The 12,607-nt window shown below is 39.5% G+C and overlaps 1 protein-coding gene across 1 annotated transcript in view; it reads left to right on the top strand.

Annotated features, from left to right (window-relative positions):
• The window catches only part of LOC125232674 (neural cell adhesion molecule 2-like), a 347,116-nt gene that overhangs the window by 153,328 nt on the left and 181,181 nt on the right, over window positions 1–12,607 (top strand). The window contains exon 3 of the mRNA XM_048138427.1: window positions 3,203–3,408. Coding sequence (XP_047994384.1) covers window positions 3,203–3,408 — 206 coding nt within the window. The remainder of the gene's footprint in view (window positions 1–3,202; window positions 3,409–12,607) is intronic.

The raw sequence follows: 12,607 nt of genomic DNA, 5'->3' as shown, positions 1-12,607 counted from the left end.
GAACAGGCCCAATCTCAAGAAAGGGGGTTCTTAATTCGTCTGTATTTTTTTATGTTTGTTCCACGATATCTCCGCCGTTACTGGACCGATTTAGATTTTTTTTTATTGAATGTATGTGCATACAGATTGGTCTCATTTTTATCAGAACCCAGTTCTGATGATGGATCCTGGAGAAATCGAGGGAAGTCCTCAAATCTGAAAGGCATACAGATAGTGATATTTATGTTTTTAAAGGAACAGCATGCATTTACGTAGGCATTCTGCAGAGGTAGTTCATCATCTAAGTTAATTAACAATTGCTTTTTGACACCTAAAGTGCTATTTTATCCCTCTCCTAGCGAGAAAGGGACACTTGGTCATACCTACTAAACAAACTAGGCGTTTCACCATCTTTGCCATGCGTGAAAGTACACTTTTATGATAGCGCTTACCGGTAGCTCTGCCTTATGGTTCTCGCCCTCCCCCGACATCATCTATGTCGCACTAAGGCTCGAAGCGAAGCGAGAAGAGAAACTGCATACAGTCTCTTGAACAGATCGGCACGAAAGTCTGCTGAAGCTGCGCCAATCCATCTATTAGCTTTGCTACATGTTTTATTATTACTCTGCCCAACAGAAGACGGGCATTATGTATAATTCCCGGGCGAAATTGAGCTATTTGATATGTTATTATCACTTTGCCCAACAGAGGATCGGCATTATGTATAAAGCCCGGGCAAAATTCAGCTATTTGGTGTGTCTTTTGCATATCTCTGGATCGTGGACATGCGTGGACCTTTGAGAGGCATGAGTGGGGCCAAAGGTAACAGCACAGAGGCATTTTAAGACATTTTAATCTAAAGGCAAGGGATACACGTGGCGGATACCACCCCGAGCGCACAATATGATATAATACAACCGTAGAAGGTCCCCGCCAGGTGCAAAGACTATTGCAGTGCAGCACTTTTGTGCTACGATGGGAGCTAAAGTCATGGGTTATTGTTTTATAAGTTGGATGAACTGGATAGAGGGCTATGGGAGAAAACTATCGGGCACCTGACAATAAGTCTCACAATTGTAAAAGACAGGCGGTGACTTGCCAACTCATTGAGTGGGCCCTGCAAAACGGCCGCACACACGGTGCGACAACTGAGCAACACTTAGAGTGGCTGAAAGGTTGTCGAGAGGTGAGACTGCGGTAGCCAGATTCCGGTGATCCATTCAGCAGGCCGCCGACGTTATGACACTTTCCCATTTATAATAGGTATTAGGTATGGATTCTCATACTGTGTAAATAAAATAAAAAATCTCTATTCTTGGGCAAAATTCAGTTATTTGGTGTGTTATGATTACTTTGCCCAACAGACGATGGGCACTATGTATAATGCCCGGGCAAAATTCAGCTATTCGGTATGTTATTATCACTTTGCCCAACAGAGGATGGGCATTATGTATAATGCCCGGGCAAGATTCAGCTATTCGGTGTGGTATTATTACTTTGCCCAACAGAGGACGGGCATTATGTATGATTCCCGGGCAAAATTCAACTATTCGATATGTTATTATCGCTTTGCCCAACAGAGAATGGGCATTATGTATAATGCCCGGGAAAAATTCAGCTATTCGATGTGTTATTATTACTTTGCCCAACAGAGGATGGGCATTATATATAATGCCCGGGCAATTTAATTATTTGAATAGTTATTATCAAACTGCCCACTCACAATGGGCATTATTCATAATGCCCGGGCATTATGTATAGTGCCCGATTTATCACTTGGTCCATAACATATACATAGAAAATCACGTCAATTCGTCGCTCCGTTTAGCCGTGAAAGACGGACAAACAAACAGACACACACACTTTCCCATTTATAATACAACTAGCTTTTGCCCGCAGCTTCGCTCGCGTTCAATTCCAAAATTGCGGAATGCTCCATACAAACATCCAACCCCCATTTTAGGGAAGTGGGGGGTTAGAAAGAGACAAAAAGTAGCCTATGTCACTCTCTATCGCTTCAACTATCTCCACTTAAAAAATTTCGTCAATTCGTCGCTCCGTTTTGATGTGAAAGACGGACAAACAGACACACACACTTTCCCATTTATAATATTAGTATGGATGAAGCTTATACATACATAACTATTATGCCGTCTGTGTTAACTTCACTTCTTAAAAAGAAAATCTCAACTGAAGTAACGGGAGTCACGAAATTCGCTCGAGGCGGAAATTCGTTTCGTTTTTCCTTTATTTCAAATATTGTCATTTCATTAGCCGGCAGTCCATTTAATTAACATTTAGTTCGTATTTGCCTTCTCTTTATGAAAAGTTGAATGCAAACAAGAATGCTACTCCCGGATTGTAATAGTCACTGTATTCTAAAAACGCTTGCAATTCCAGAGAAATGTTACGAGCGCGTTGACAACCTTAACATACCATAATATCTCATAACAATCTCAAAACACAACGTGACGTCATGATACACTTGACGTCTGTAAGTGGGAGCGAGACAGAGTCATTCTTTTCTCGCTCCCAATCGTGTCTACGGTGCTACGGTGCTGACGTCAGATTCTGCTTGATCGAGCGCGCCAAAATGGCCGCGTTTAAATTGTCCGTAAATTGTAGTGGGTTTATAAAAAAATCTAGTATCTTAGTTTATATTTTGGATGTGTTATATTTATTTTTTAACCCCCGACGCAAAAACGACGGGGTGTTATAAGTTTGACGTATCTGTCTGTCTGTCTGTCCGTCTGTCTGTCTGTCTGTTTTTCTGCCTGTCTCTGGCATCGTAGCTCCCGAACGGATAAACCGATTTAGATTTAGTTTTTTTTTTTGTCTGAAAGCTGAGTTAGTCGGGAGTGTTCTTAGCCATGTTTTATGAAAATCGGTCTACTATGTCGCGGTCGGGCGTTTTTTTTTTAAATTTTAATTTTGTGTTAGGTTATTTATTAATGTAATAACTAGTAGAAACGTATAAAAAAATAAAAAATCATGCATATTCAGTATTCCCATGCACTCTAGATTGATATCATTTTATTAAATCAATGTAGTTTTAAAACAATATTGTTTATTGCACCAATAAATTGCTCTGATATTTAGAATGAATGGATATTGTACACTGTTGACAATTTAAAAGTGCTTATTGTAAGCCTATTTGAATAAAGAATATTTTGATTGATTTGATTGATTGATTGATCTGTTCATGAAACTCTTTCGTCCGCAGCTACGACGTGCGCGGTCGCCTGGCCTCGCAGCCGAAACTCTGGTCTTCGCCGGCCGGCTTCGGGTCTCGAGCGTACTTCCGAGCGGGCTCGACGGCCGTGCTTCTAGTCGAGGCCGTGGCGGCTTCGGACGCGGGCCTGTACCGCTGCAGGGTGGACTTCAAGAACTCGCCCACAAGAAACATGAGGCTCAATTTTACAGTCATCAGTAAGTGCTAACACCATAATTATGATTTCACTAGAGGTGTCATACCGAGATTCGTCATCGCTCCAAGATGCAAGACGTATAGTTGCGTTATTACCAAACTGAAATAGAGTTGGGTGGGACATGTTGGTAGGCAGAGTGATGGCAGGTGGACTAAAATGTTAAGGATGGTGACGCTAACAAATGTATTGAAGTGCCTGGCATCCGTTGGCTCGGCAAATTGCGAGTCACAACTGGACGAAACTAGCAGCAGACCGAGAGAAGTGGCGCACTAGAACAGAGGTCTATGCTCAGCAGTGGGCGATCACGACCTGATATAAAAAAAAAATAATAACAATAAAATATCATTTATTTCAGACCTTGAGCCCATATTAAAATACAACACATAACACAAATTAAACTAATATGAAATGTAAAATTAAAATTAAATTAAATTAGATGTAAAATTAAATTACTAGAAAAATGAAAACAAAGTAATGCCGGCTTCTGACACATTGGAAGGATCGTTCAGTGTCTAACGTGTCGGCTGCCAGCTTTAAAGCCATAGTAAAATAATATTAATCCATAAAAAAATCCTGCTTTGCACAGATAAACTGTACCTTCGAAAACTCTAACAAAACCCTCAAGAAAGGTCGTGCGTACAAAGGCATAAAAGGCTGCCAATGCATCTACAACGCTTCTGTTGTTTCGGGTGTCCATGTTCGGTAGTGCTCGCTTACCATAAGGCGAGTTGTCTGCTCATTTGATTCCAAAAAAAAGGTTACATGCACCCTGTTTTTATTGAATTCCGTTAACTTTAAGGGAAAGTTCTTTAGATCAAATACAATTAATTTTTCTAAAAAACTATCGTCTTAACTCTTACGGTTACCGAGTTATTAAAAAAATAAAAATAATTACTGAATACGTGTGTGACAGCCTTTATCACTCCCTAATGTTATTTGTTTTGACATGTGCCGTCAATCACTTGACACTAACTTGAATGTTATTCTTAAGGGTCTCACACACTGATTAATTCATTTATTATGTATGAAAACGATGAAAACAATTTTTTTGCGAATTTAACTAAAAGTGATATACAGGGTGGGTCCTGATAATGAACATAACAACGTGTCGAATTTAACGGAAAACAAAAAAAAACTCGGTGTATATTGAAAACCAGCTCAGGAATTCAAAATATTTTATCACACAGGTTAATAATCCCCTTTTCAACAAAGGTATGTTGACGACGATTGACGCAATACCTTCGTAACTTTGTCAAAAGTTTTGAACAGAAGTTCTAATGAAGAGTAATTGGATACTTACATGTTAACTTACTTGATATCCGCTTAGATTCGAACTTCGAACTTATCAACGCCTGTTTATCTCAAGTTTTTACTCAATGATTATGTTAGGTGTACATACCCAATGTAGATTCTATGATTTCTGCTAGTCTATATAACAGGCCTTTGCATCTATAACAGATGATTCAAGCAGCATCCTTGTGACACTTACGTTCGTGGCTGTAGAGGTATAGCCCAATTCGAGAGAGGATCCCTCGTCCGCACACACGGCTGGTGTATGCTCCCCCAAATGGGCGGGGCTTAGAGGCCTGCTCGTGACGCCTCATGCGTTTATCATCTAAGCAGGAGAACCAGGCGTTATCGTGCTTGAATTGACCGTCATGGACAACACGGCGCCACGTGGGTCGGTTTTCGGCCAGTCGCTGCCATTGGTTGCATGGAATATCAAATGTGACCATGTCACGCTTCCCGCAATCTTTAAAGCACAGCATTGGCTGTCCGACCGGTCTCTTTGCATCTGCAACCTCTCCCAGCAGGATTTGACGTGGCAAACGAGTCCGCTCCATTAGATACACTGCTAGTCTAGTGCTAGAATTAACAAATTATATTGTTATGATAATCCTAACTACTTGGTACAGATGTAGTGCGTAAATATTAAGTACTACAAATTACAAGACACTAATAGTGATTCACAAAGCTAAAATTTCCAATGAGGAATGCGAGCAACCTGTTAGCAGGAATTTTTTTATTGGTTTACCGTACTCTGAATCCTGTTTAATTCTGACAGCGGAGCCAAATAGCAAACTTTTATCATCCTCCTCCTTGCGTTATCCCGGCATTTGCCACGGCTCATGGGAGCCTGGGGTCCGCTTTGACAACTAATCCCAAGATTTGGCGTAGGCACTAGTTTTTACGAAAGCGACCGCCATCTGACCTTCCAACCCGAAGGGTAAACTAGACTCCTGGCAAATATCAAATGACATTTCGCACATAAATTCCGGAAAAGTCAATGGTGCGAGCCGGGGTTCGAACCGGCGACCTCCGGAATGAAAGTCGCACGTACTTACCGCTAGGCTACCATCGCTTTACGTGTAAGCCAATCATGTTATGGTTAATAACCTTTCAAATCAAGACCGTGTTATATTATTGAATAAACCTCGAATGTTTTCCAATTAAGTCAATTAAATCCCGACTTTAAAGTTACTAAGAACTATTATCACAAAATGATAACACAATTTTAACTATAAATCTCCAGTGGAATTCGAACTTATTAAAAATCTTTGCGGGTTACTCGCAAAAACGTTCAATCCTAGAAAATGGACCGAAATATGTCGAGCGTTTCCAATTCCAACTAATGCTAATAAACTATTTTATCCTCAAAGCAATGCCGATGTATTTATTATTTCTAATATTTTATTATTCGCCCATTTTCTCGTCCCGGTCCGGAAGCACGGAGATTACTTGACGTCCAGTAGAAGGAAAACAATGAATTATGTCGCATATAGGTTAAGTTATGTCTCTATTTTTATTCTTTGTCGTGTTTTATTTGCTTTTGTGTTGTATTTTTGTGCCTGTTGTATTGTCTTTTGTGTGTCTTAGCATGTACTAATAAAACTACCCTTGCATGCTACTAATTTTAATAATATAGAATAAGTTAATCATAAAAACTAACACTGTATCATGATTGGTTATTTGGATTAATAAATACATTCGCGATGTGTAGCGCGCGAAGTGAAAGGGGCGGAGCTACACGGCATGGAGGGGCGCGCTGTTACATAAGCACCCACGCCGCCTCCGCTCCCTCATTCCGCTCACTACGCTCACGAGCATAACATCTTAACATGTCTTTACCTTACTAACCCTGGTAGCCTTGGTATTGGTAGCATGGTAATTGGTACGAGGTTCCTGTCAGCGCGTCTACAAGCTTCTACGCCGGTCAACGAGCGCAGTCCTGCACTCCACAAATTATTTATCTGTGGCAGTAATGATTTTGGTAGACCGTTATTCTTTTAGGTTACATTTAACATTTTTTCGTTTTGAATCTCGGTAAAGCCATTTGTTTCTAGGATGATCACATATTAATTTTTCAGTAGGTACAGATGGTGTTTTTTTTATGCACTAGTGCGAGAAGTGGTTCCTTCATTTCTTGTCAGGTCGAGACTTCGGATGGCCATATGTACTGAAAAACGACATACGAGACACGTGCACTAGCACGAAGTGGTTCATTATATGCCAGGTCGAAACTTCGGAGGGTCATCTGTACTCAAAAACGTCGTACGATACACGTGCGAAAAGGAAATTTGTAACTCGTGTCGATTTAAAACACTTCCTTCGGTCGTGTTTTAATTTATCGCCACTCGTTTCAAACTTCCTTTTTTTCGCACTTGTATCGTAATGTACCATTTCAGCTGTACAGATGGTGCTTTTTTTATGCACTAGTGCGAGAAGTGGTTCCTTCATTTCTTGTCAGGTCGAGACTTCGGATGGCCATATGTACTGAAAAACGACGTACGAGACACGTGCGAAAAGGAAATTTTAATTTATCGCCACTCGTTTCGAACTTCCTTTTTTCGCACTTGTATCGTAATGTACTATTTTACTGCTGTGTAAGGGCTTATTTGAATTTCTTATTTGTATAATTTTTAAACGTACATGGACGTCTTAGTACCCACCATACTAAATTAGCATTTACAATACTTCGAAAAATCAAAAGGGCCCCTGCAATATCACATTCAACTTCATAACTGCTGAGAGCCACTGATGAAACTGCCTCAGTTTGATATGTTCTGCCTACCCCTTTAGGAAATATAAGCTTGAGTTTATGTATATTTGCATATTGTGTGACAGCATTGAATGGCTGTTCTGGTAAAAACATAGAACATTCATTTTACTAGACTAGATTTTATCAGCCCAAGTAGTTTTTACACAAAGCTTTAGATCCGCGCTTGCCTCTCAAATATCCGGAATCCAATCGTGCTCCGTTTTATTTAAAAAAGTAAATTAAATAGAATCTCGTTACGAAAACGAGAAAATAAACAACGGTCGGAACCGTTTCGCACAACGTTCGTCATAGCCGTAGAAGTATAAATTTAGTGGGCCATTTTATTCAAAGTTGTCCACCCCACTTTTTTTGTAACATGGGTATTTTTTACGCGATTAATACTCAAAATCGCGAGCTCTTTCGATCCTGATAGGAGAAAAAAAATGTCCCAAGATTTCCATAAATTTTTTCGAACCTTCCATTCCGTTACCGCCATACAAAATGTATGAAAAAATGGTAACGGAATGGGAAAAAAATCTTGGGACACTTTTTTTCTCCTATTAGAATTGAAAGAGCTCGCGATTCTGAGTGGAAACCACATAAAATTTTCTAAATCCAAAAAAAAAGTGGGGTGGACAACTTTGAAAAAAATGGCCCTAGTATTTGTGCTTATATGGTTAGTGGTACTTACACACTACATCCGATCTCCGTCTTTCGTCGATTTCTTTCAGTCATTCTTCGGATCTAATACGTAAACTACTATATTATGTCATGGGAGTCTGAGATCCGCTTCGACAACTAATCCCAAGATTTATTGAAAGCGACTGCCATCTGATCTTCCAACCCGAGGGGTAAACTAGACCTTATTGGAATTAGCCCGGTTTCCTCATGATGTTTTCCTTCACCGAAAAGCTGGCAAAAAATATCAAATGACATTTCGCACATAAATTCCGAAAATCTTATTGGTGCGAGCCGGGGTTCGAACCCGTGACGCACGTACTATACAAATATATATATATCTATCTATCTATCTGCCTGGACCTTATCCCATTTACTTGGGGTCGGCCTTCCCTGTCCTTTTTTTCCACTCAGCACGGTTCAGTGCCATGTTCAATATATATATATATATATATATATATATATATATATATATATATATTTTATTGAGAAGTTCAACAGCGTTTACAATAAAAAAAAGTATAATTAGATATATACTTATAAGTATAGCCAATAACAGAACTCCCTAGAATTTATACAAAAATATCATCTGAGGGTAGACGTGTGACTTGAGCTGTCCACATTTACATTTCTACGGCTCTTCTTTTCATGGATTCGAATCAGACGTACCTAGTACGAAACCGCTCTTAGGACAGGAAAACTGCAGTAAAGCATCGCTTTTAAATAAAACCCTTAGAGAGTTGGACATACGCCCTTTGAACGGAAACTAGAGGTCAAACTTCAAACTCGACAAACTAACAAAAAATGTCCCCAAACTTGTCAAAACTAGTTTTAAATGAGACCCTCCTTACAGTCCGCTGGGAACTTTGACGCGATAACGCGATACCACAGATTATAAACTATCAAGATAGAAGGAAAAAGTATAATATATTATGTAGGTACTTCGCGTGGCAATAACCTAACCACAAAATTAAAAATTTGAAAAACCCCCGACCGCGACATAGTAGACCGATTTTCATGAAACATGGCTAAGAACACTCCCGACTAACTCAGCTTTCAGACAAAAAAAACTAAATCTAAATCGGTTCATCCGTTCGGGAGCTACGATGCCACAGACAGACACACACACAGACAGACAGACAAATAGACAGACAGACAGACACGTCAAACTTATAACACCTTAAAAAAAAACTAAATCAAAATCGGTTCATCCGTTCGGGAGCTACGATGCCACAGACAGACACACACACAGACAGACAGACAGACAGACAGGCAGACAGACAGACAGACACGTCAAACTTATAACACCCCTTCGTTTTTGCGTCGGGGGTTAAAAAAGAAGTCTCAACGACTTACCGGTTCTTAATATAGACCATGATTACCTTTTTAATTTTTGTCGAGCTTGATAGATTATATTTGCAATAGCTTTCTATCTAATATAATACAATACAATACAAACACCTACACATACTTACAGATTTATAAAACCTCATTATGTTTAAAGATTGTGTCATAGTAACATTTCAGAATTGTAAACTACCCTCATTATTAGTATCACAATTTGGTTACTTGGACGTTGATGTTTCAGTTTAGTGTTTATTATTCCTATCTATAATTTAATTGTATTTTACTGTAATGTAATCTAAGAAAACAAATATCTTATGTGATTTGAAGTTTCGTAAAGATGATAATTGTGATCATAATGTATTGTCCATCAATTTAAAAGATGGTTAACTGATAACAGTGATAACTGGTCATACTAGCATGGTTGCTCCTTGTTCTAAAGGCTTTAAAAGGCCAGGTAGCTCGGTTCTCGGGCAGAGTTTGTTCTGGTTAAGCGACAAGACAACAAGAGGTACGATCATGCTTCATTTTATTGTTTTCTATATTATTTGTTATTATTTGTAAAGCAGGCAGGCAGTTGTAGTAACTGATAAAGCCTGTATCCAGTTGTCGGTAGAGGTTTCAGGTGTTATGTGGAATTAGCACTGTGCTTGTCTAACTTATTCTTGAATTCGTTTACACTTTGGGCCGATATTACATCCTCCGGGAGCTGATTCCAAGCTTTTACCACTCTATTACTAAAGAAATGTCTATGAGGATTGTTGTATGACCTGCGAGAGACCAGTTTATACTGATGACCTCTCAGACGGGTGTTGTTATTACGTTCTAGCATTTTATGAAAATCTTTGAGGTCATAATGTTGGGTTAGTATTTTGTATGTCTCGATCAGGTCTCCACGCTCTCTACGCTCCTTCAGGCTTGTAAGCTTTAGGAACTCCAATCTTTCCTCATAGGACATTTTTTTAAGTTTCTTCGGTATTTTGGTGAAGCTGCGTTGAACCTTCTCCAACAAATCGATGTCCTTGATAAAATAAGGGCTCCACACTTGAAACGCGTATTCTAATATAGGCCTAACATAGGTTTTGTGAATTTTGAGCATCATATCTGGCGTCAGATTCCCGAAAGCTTTTCTTATGAGGTAGATGAGACTCTTTGCTCTCTTAACGATCGATGTTATGTGTTCTTCCCATTTTAGATCCTCTGTGATTTTGACGCCCAGATCGGTTTGTGTCTTGACAGCTTTTAGGGGAGCATTGTCTAAATTATAAACATAACGAGGGTTATTTTTGCCTATGTGCAGAACAGTACATTTTGAAATGTTAAGGTTTATGAGCCATCTTTTTGACCAGTTCCATACTTTGTTCAGGTCGTCTTGTAGCAAATCAAAGTCAAGCAATGGGTTGGCGAATAGTTTAGTGTCATCTGCAAAAGTACTGATGCTGCAGTTTAAGCAGTGAGGCAAGTCAAAAGTGTATATAATGTACAGAACAGGGCCCAACACTGAACCTTGTGGAACTCCGCTGTGAATATCTCGTTGCAATGACATCGAATCACCCACTCTCACTTTGAGTGTTCTATGACGCAGAAACGCCTCAATCCACTTTAATAGCTTCCCTCTAATGCCCAGGTGCTCCAGCTTAAAAAGAAGTCTTGTTGTGGGGACTTTATCGAAAGCTTTTTCATAATCTAAGTAGATTACGTCGGTAGGCTCCCTTACATTGAAACTATTTGTCCATGAGGAAAGGCAGGATAGTAAATTGGACACAGTCGAGCGGTGGGGGCAGAAGCCATGTTGTTGGTCACCTATAATAGTGTGCTGGGTAAGGAATCCTCTAATGTGTTTCACTATTAATTTTTCCATGACCTTGCAAACTACACTGGTTAGGCTTATTGGTCGATAATTTGCTGGCTCCAACTTGCTTCCTTTCTTGAAAATCGGGGTCACGTTAGCGGTTTTCCATTGCTCCGGCAAGATACCAGTGTCATACGATAGCTGCATCATTATTGATAATGGACTAGAAACTGCGTCACATTTCTGCAAAAGTATGACAGGGACGCCGTCTGGGCCTGGTGATGAGTCGTGTTTCATTTCTTTGATTGCTCGTTGAATTTTATCTGCCGAGAATGTTATGTCCGAAATACAGTCGTTAATTCTACAGGTTTGTTCTAGGCATGGCAATTGACCCTGTGGCTCTACTTGGTAGATACTCGCAAACTGGTCAGCGAAAGCTTCGGCTATTTCAGGCGGGCTGGTTACCGCGTTTCCTTGTCCATTGTTTAGAACCGTGGGTATACTGACCTTTGAACTTAATTGCTGACGTATATAAGAATAAAACTTTTTCGGCCCAGTTGCTAGTAAATTAGTTTCATAACTCATACGGGCTGCTCTAATACAATTTGTTATTCTGTTATTTATTTTCCGGTATTCTTTGTAAGAATTTTCCAACCCAGTTAACTGATACTTGTCCCAAAGCGCTGCTTTTTGTTTTATTAAGTCCTTTATCTGTTTGGTAATCCATGGCTTATCATTAGTAATTGGTTTAGGTTTTATTCGAGGTACAAACTGGGAAACAGCTTCATTCATCGCGGTAAGGAACATGTTATATTGTTCTTCGATGCTTACCACACCAGTAATCTTTTGAAGTAGAGTTAATTTTAAATGCTCATTAATTTTGTCATAGTCGGCTTTCTTATAGTTGTATCTAAGTTCTCTTTTCATGCAAGGCTTTTTAAATTGTAGTTGAATGGTAGCTTCCAAACAGACGTGATCGCTTTTGCCAATTGGTGCCTGATGATCAATGCTAGCTATTAAAAGCTCGTCACTTGTCAGAACAAGATCCAAGTATGATGGCTGATTCCCTTGACGAAATCTAGTAGGTTTGTCTATTAGTTGATAGAGGTTACCATTTTTGTACCACTGTATAAAGTTATCTTCCTTTGGCGTTACATAACCAGAGTTTTCGAGAGGCCATTTCACTCCACCATAGTTGAAGTCTCCCATAATAATGACTGAATTCATTTCTGAAGCCTCACTCATTTTGTCGAGCAATATGTTGTCTTGATCTAGCGACGAGTCGTGACCTCTGTACACACCACATAATATGAATTTGCAACTGCCAATTTCCACATCCAAAAAGAG

The sequence above is a fragment of the Leguminivora glycinivorella genome, chromosome 13 (assembly GCF_023078275.1).
Source record: "Leguminivora glycinivorella isolate SPB_JAAS2020 chromosome 13, LegGlyc_1.1, whole genome shotgun sequence".
Taxonomy (NCBI): domain Eukaryota; kingdom Metazoa; phylum Arthropoda; class Insecta; order Lepidoptera; family Tortricidae; genus Leguminivora; species Leguminivora glycinivorella.
The sequence above is the reverse complement of the archived record's forward strand: the minus strand, read 5'-3'. Positions and strand labels throughout refer to the sequence as shown.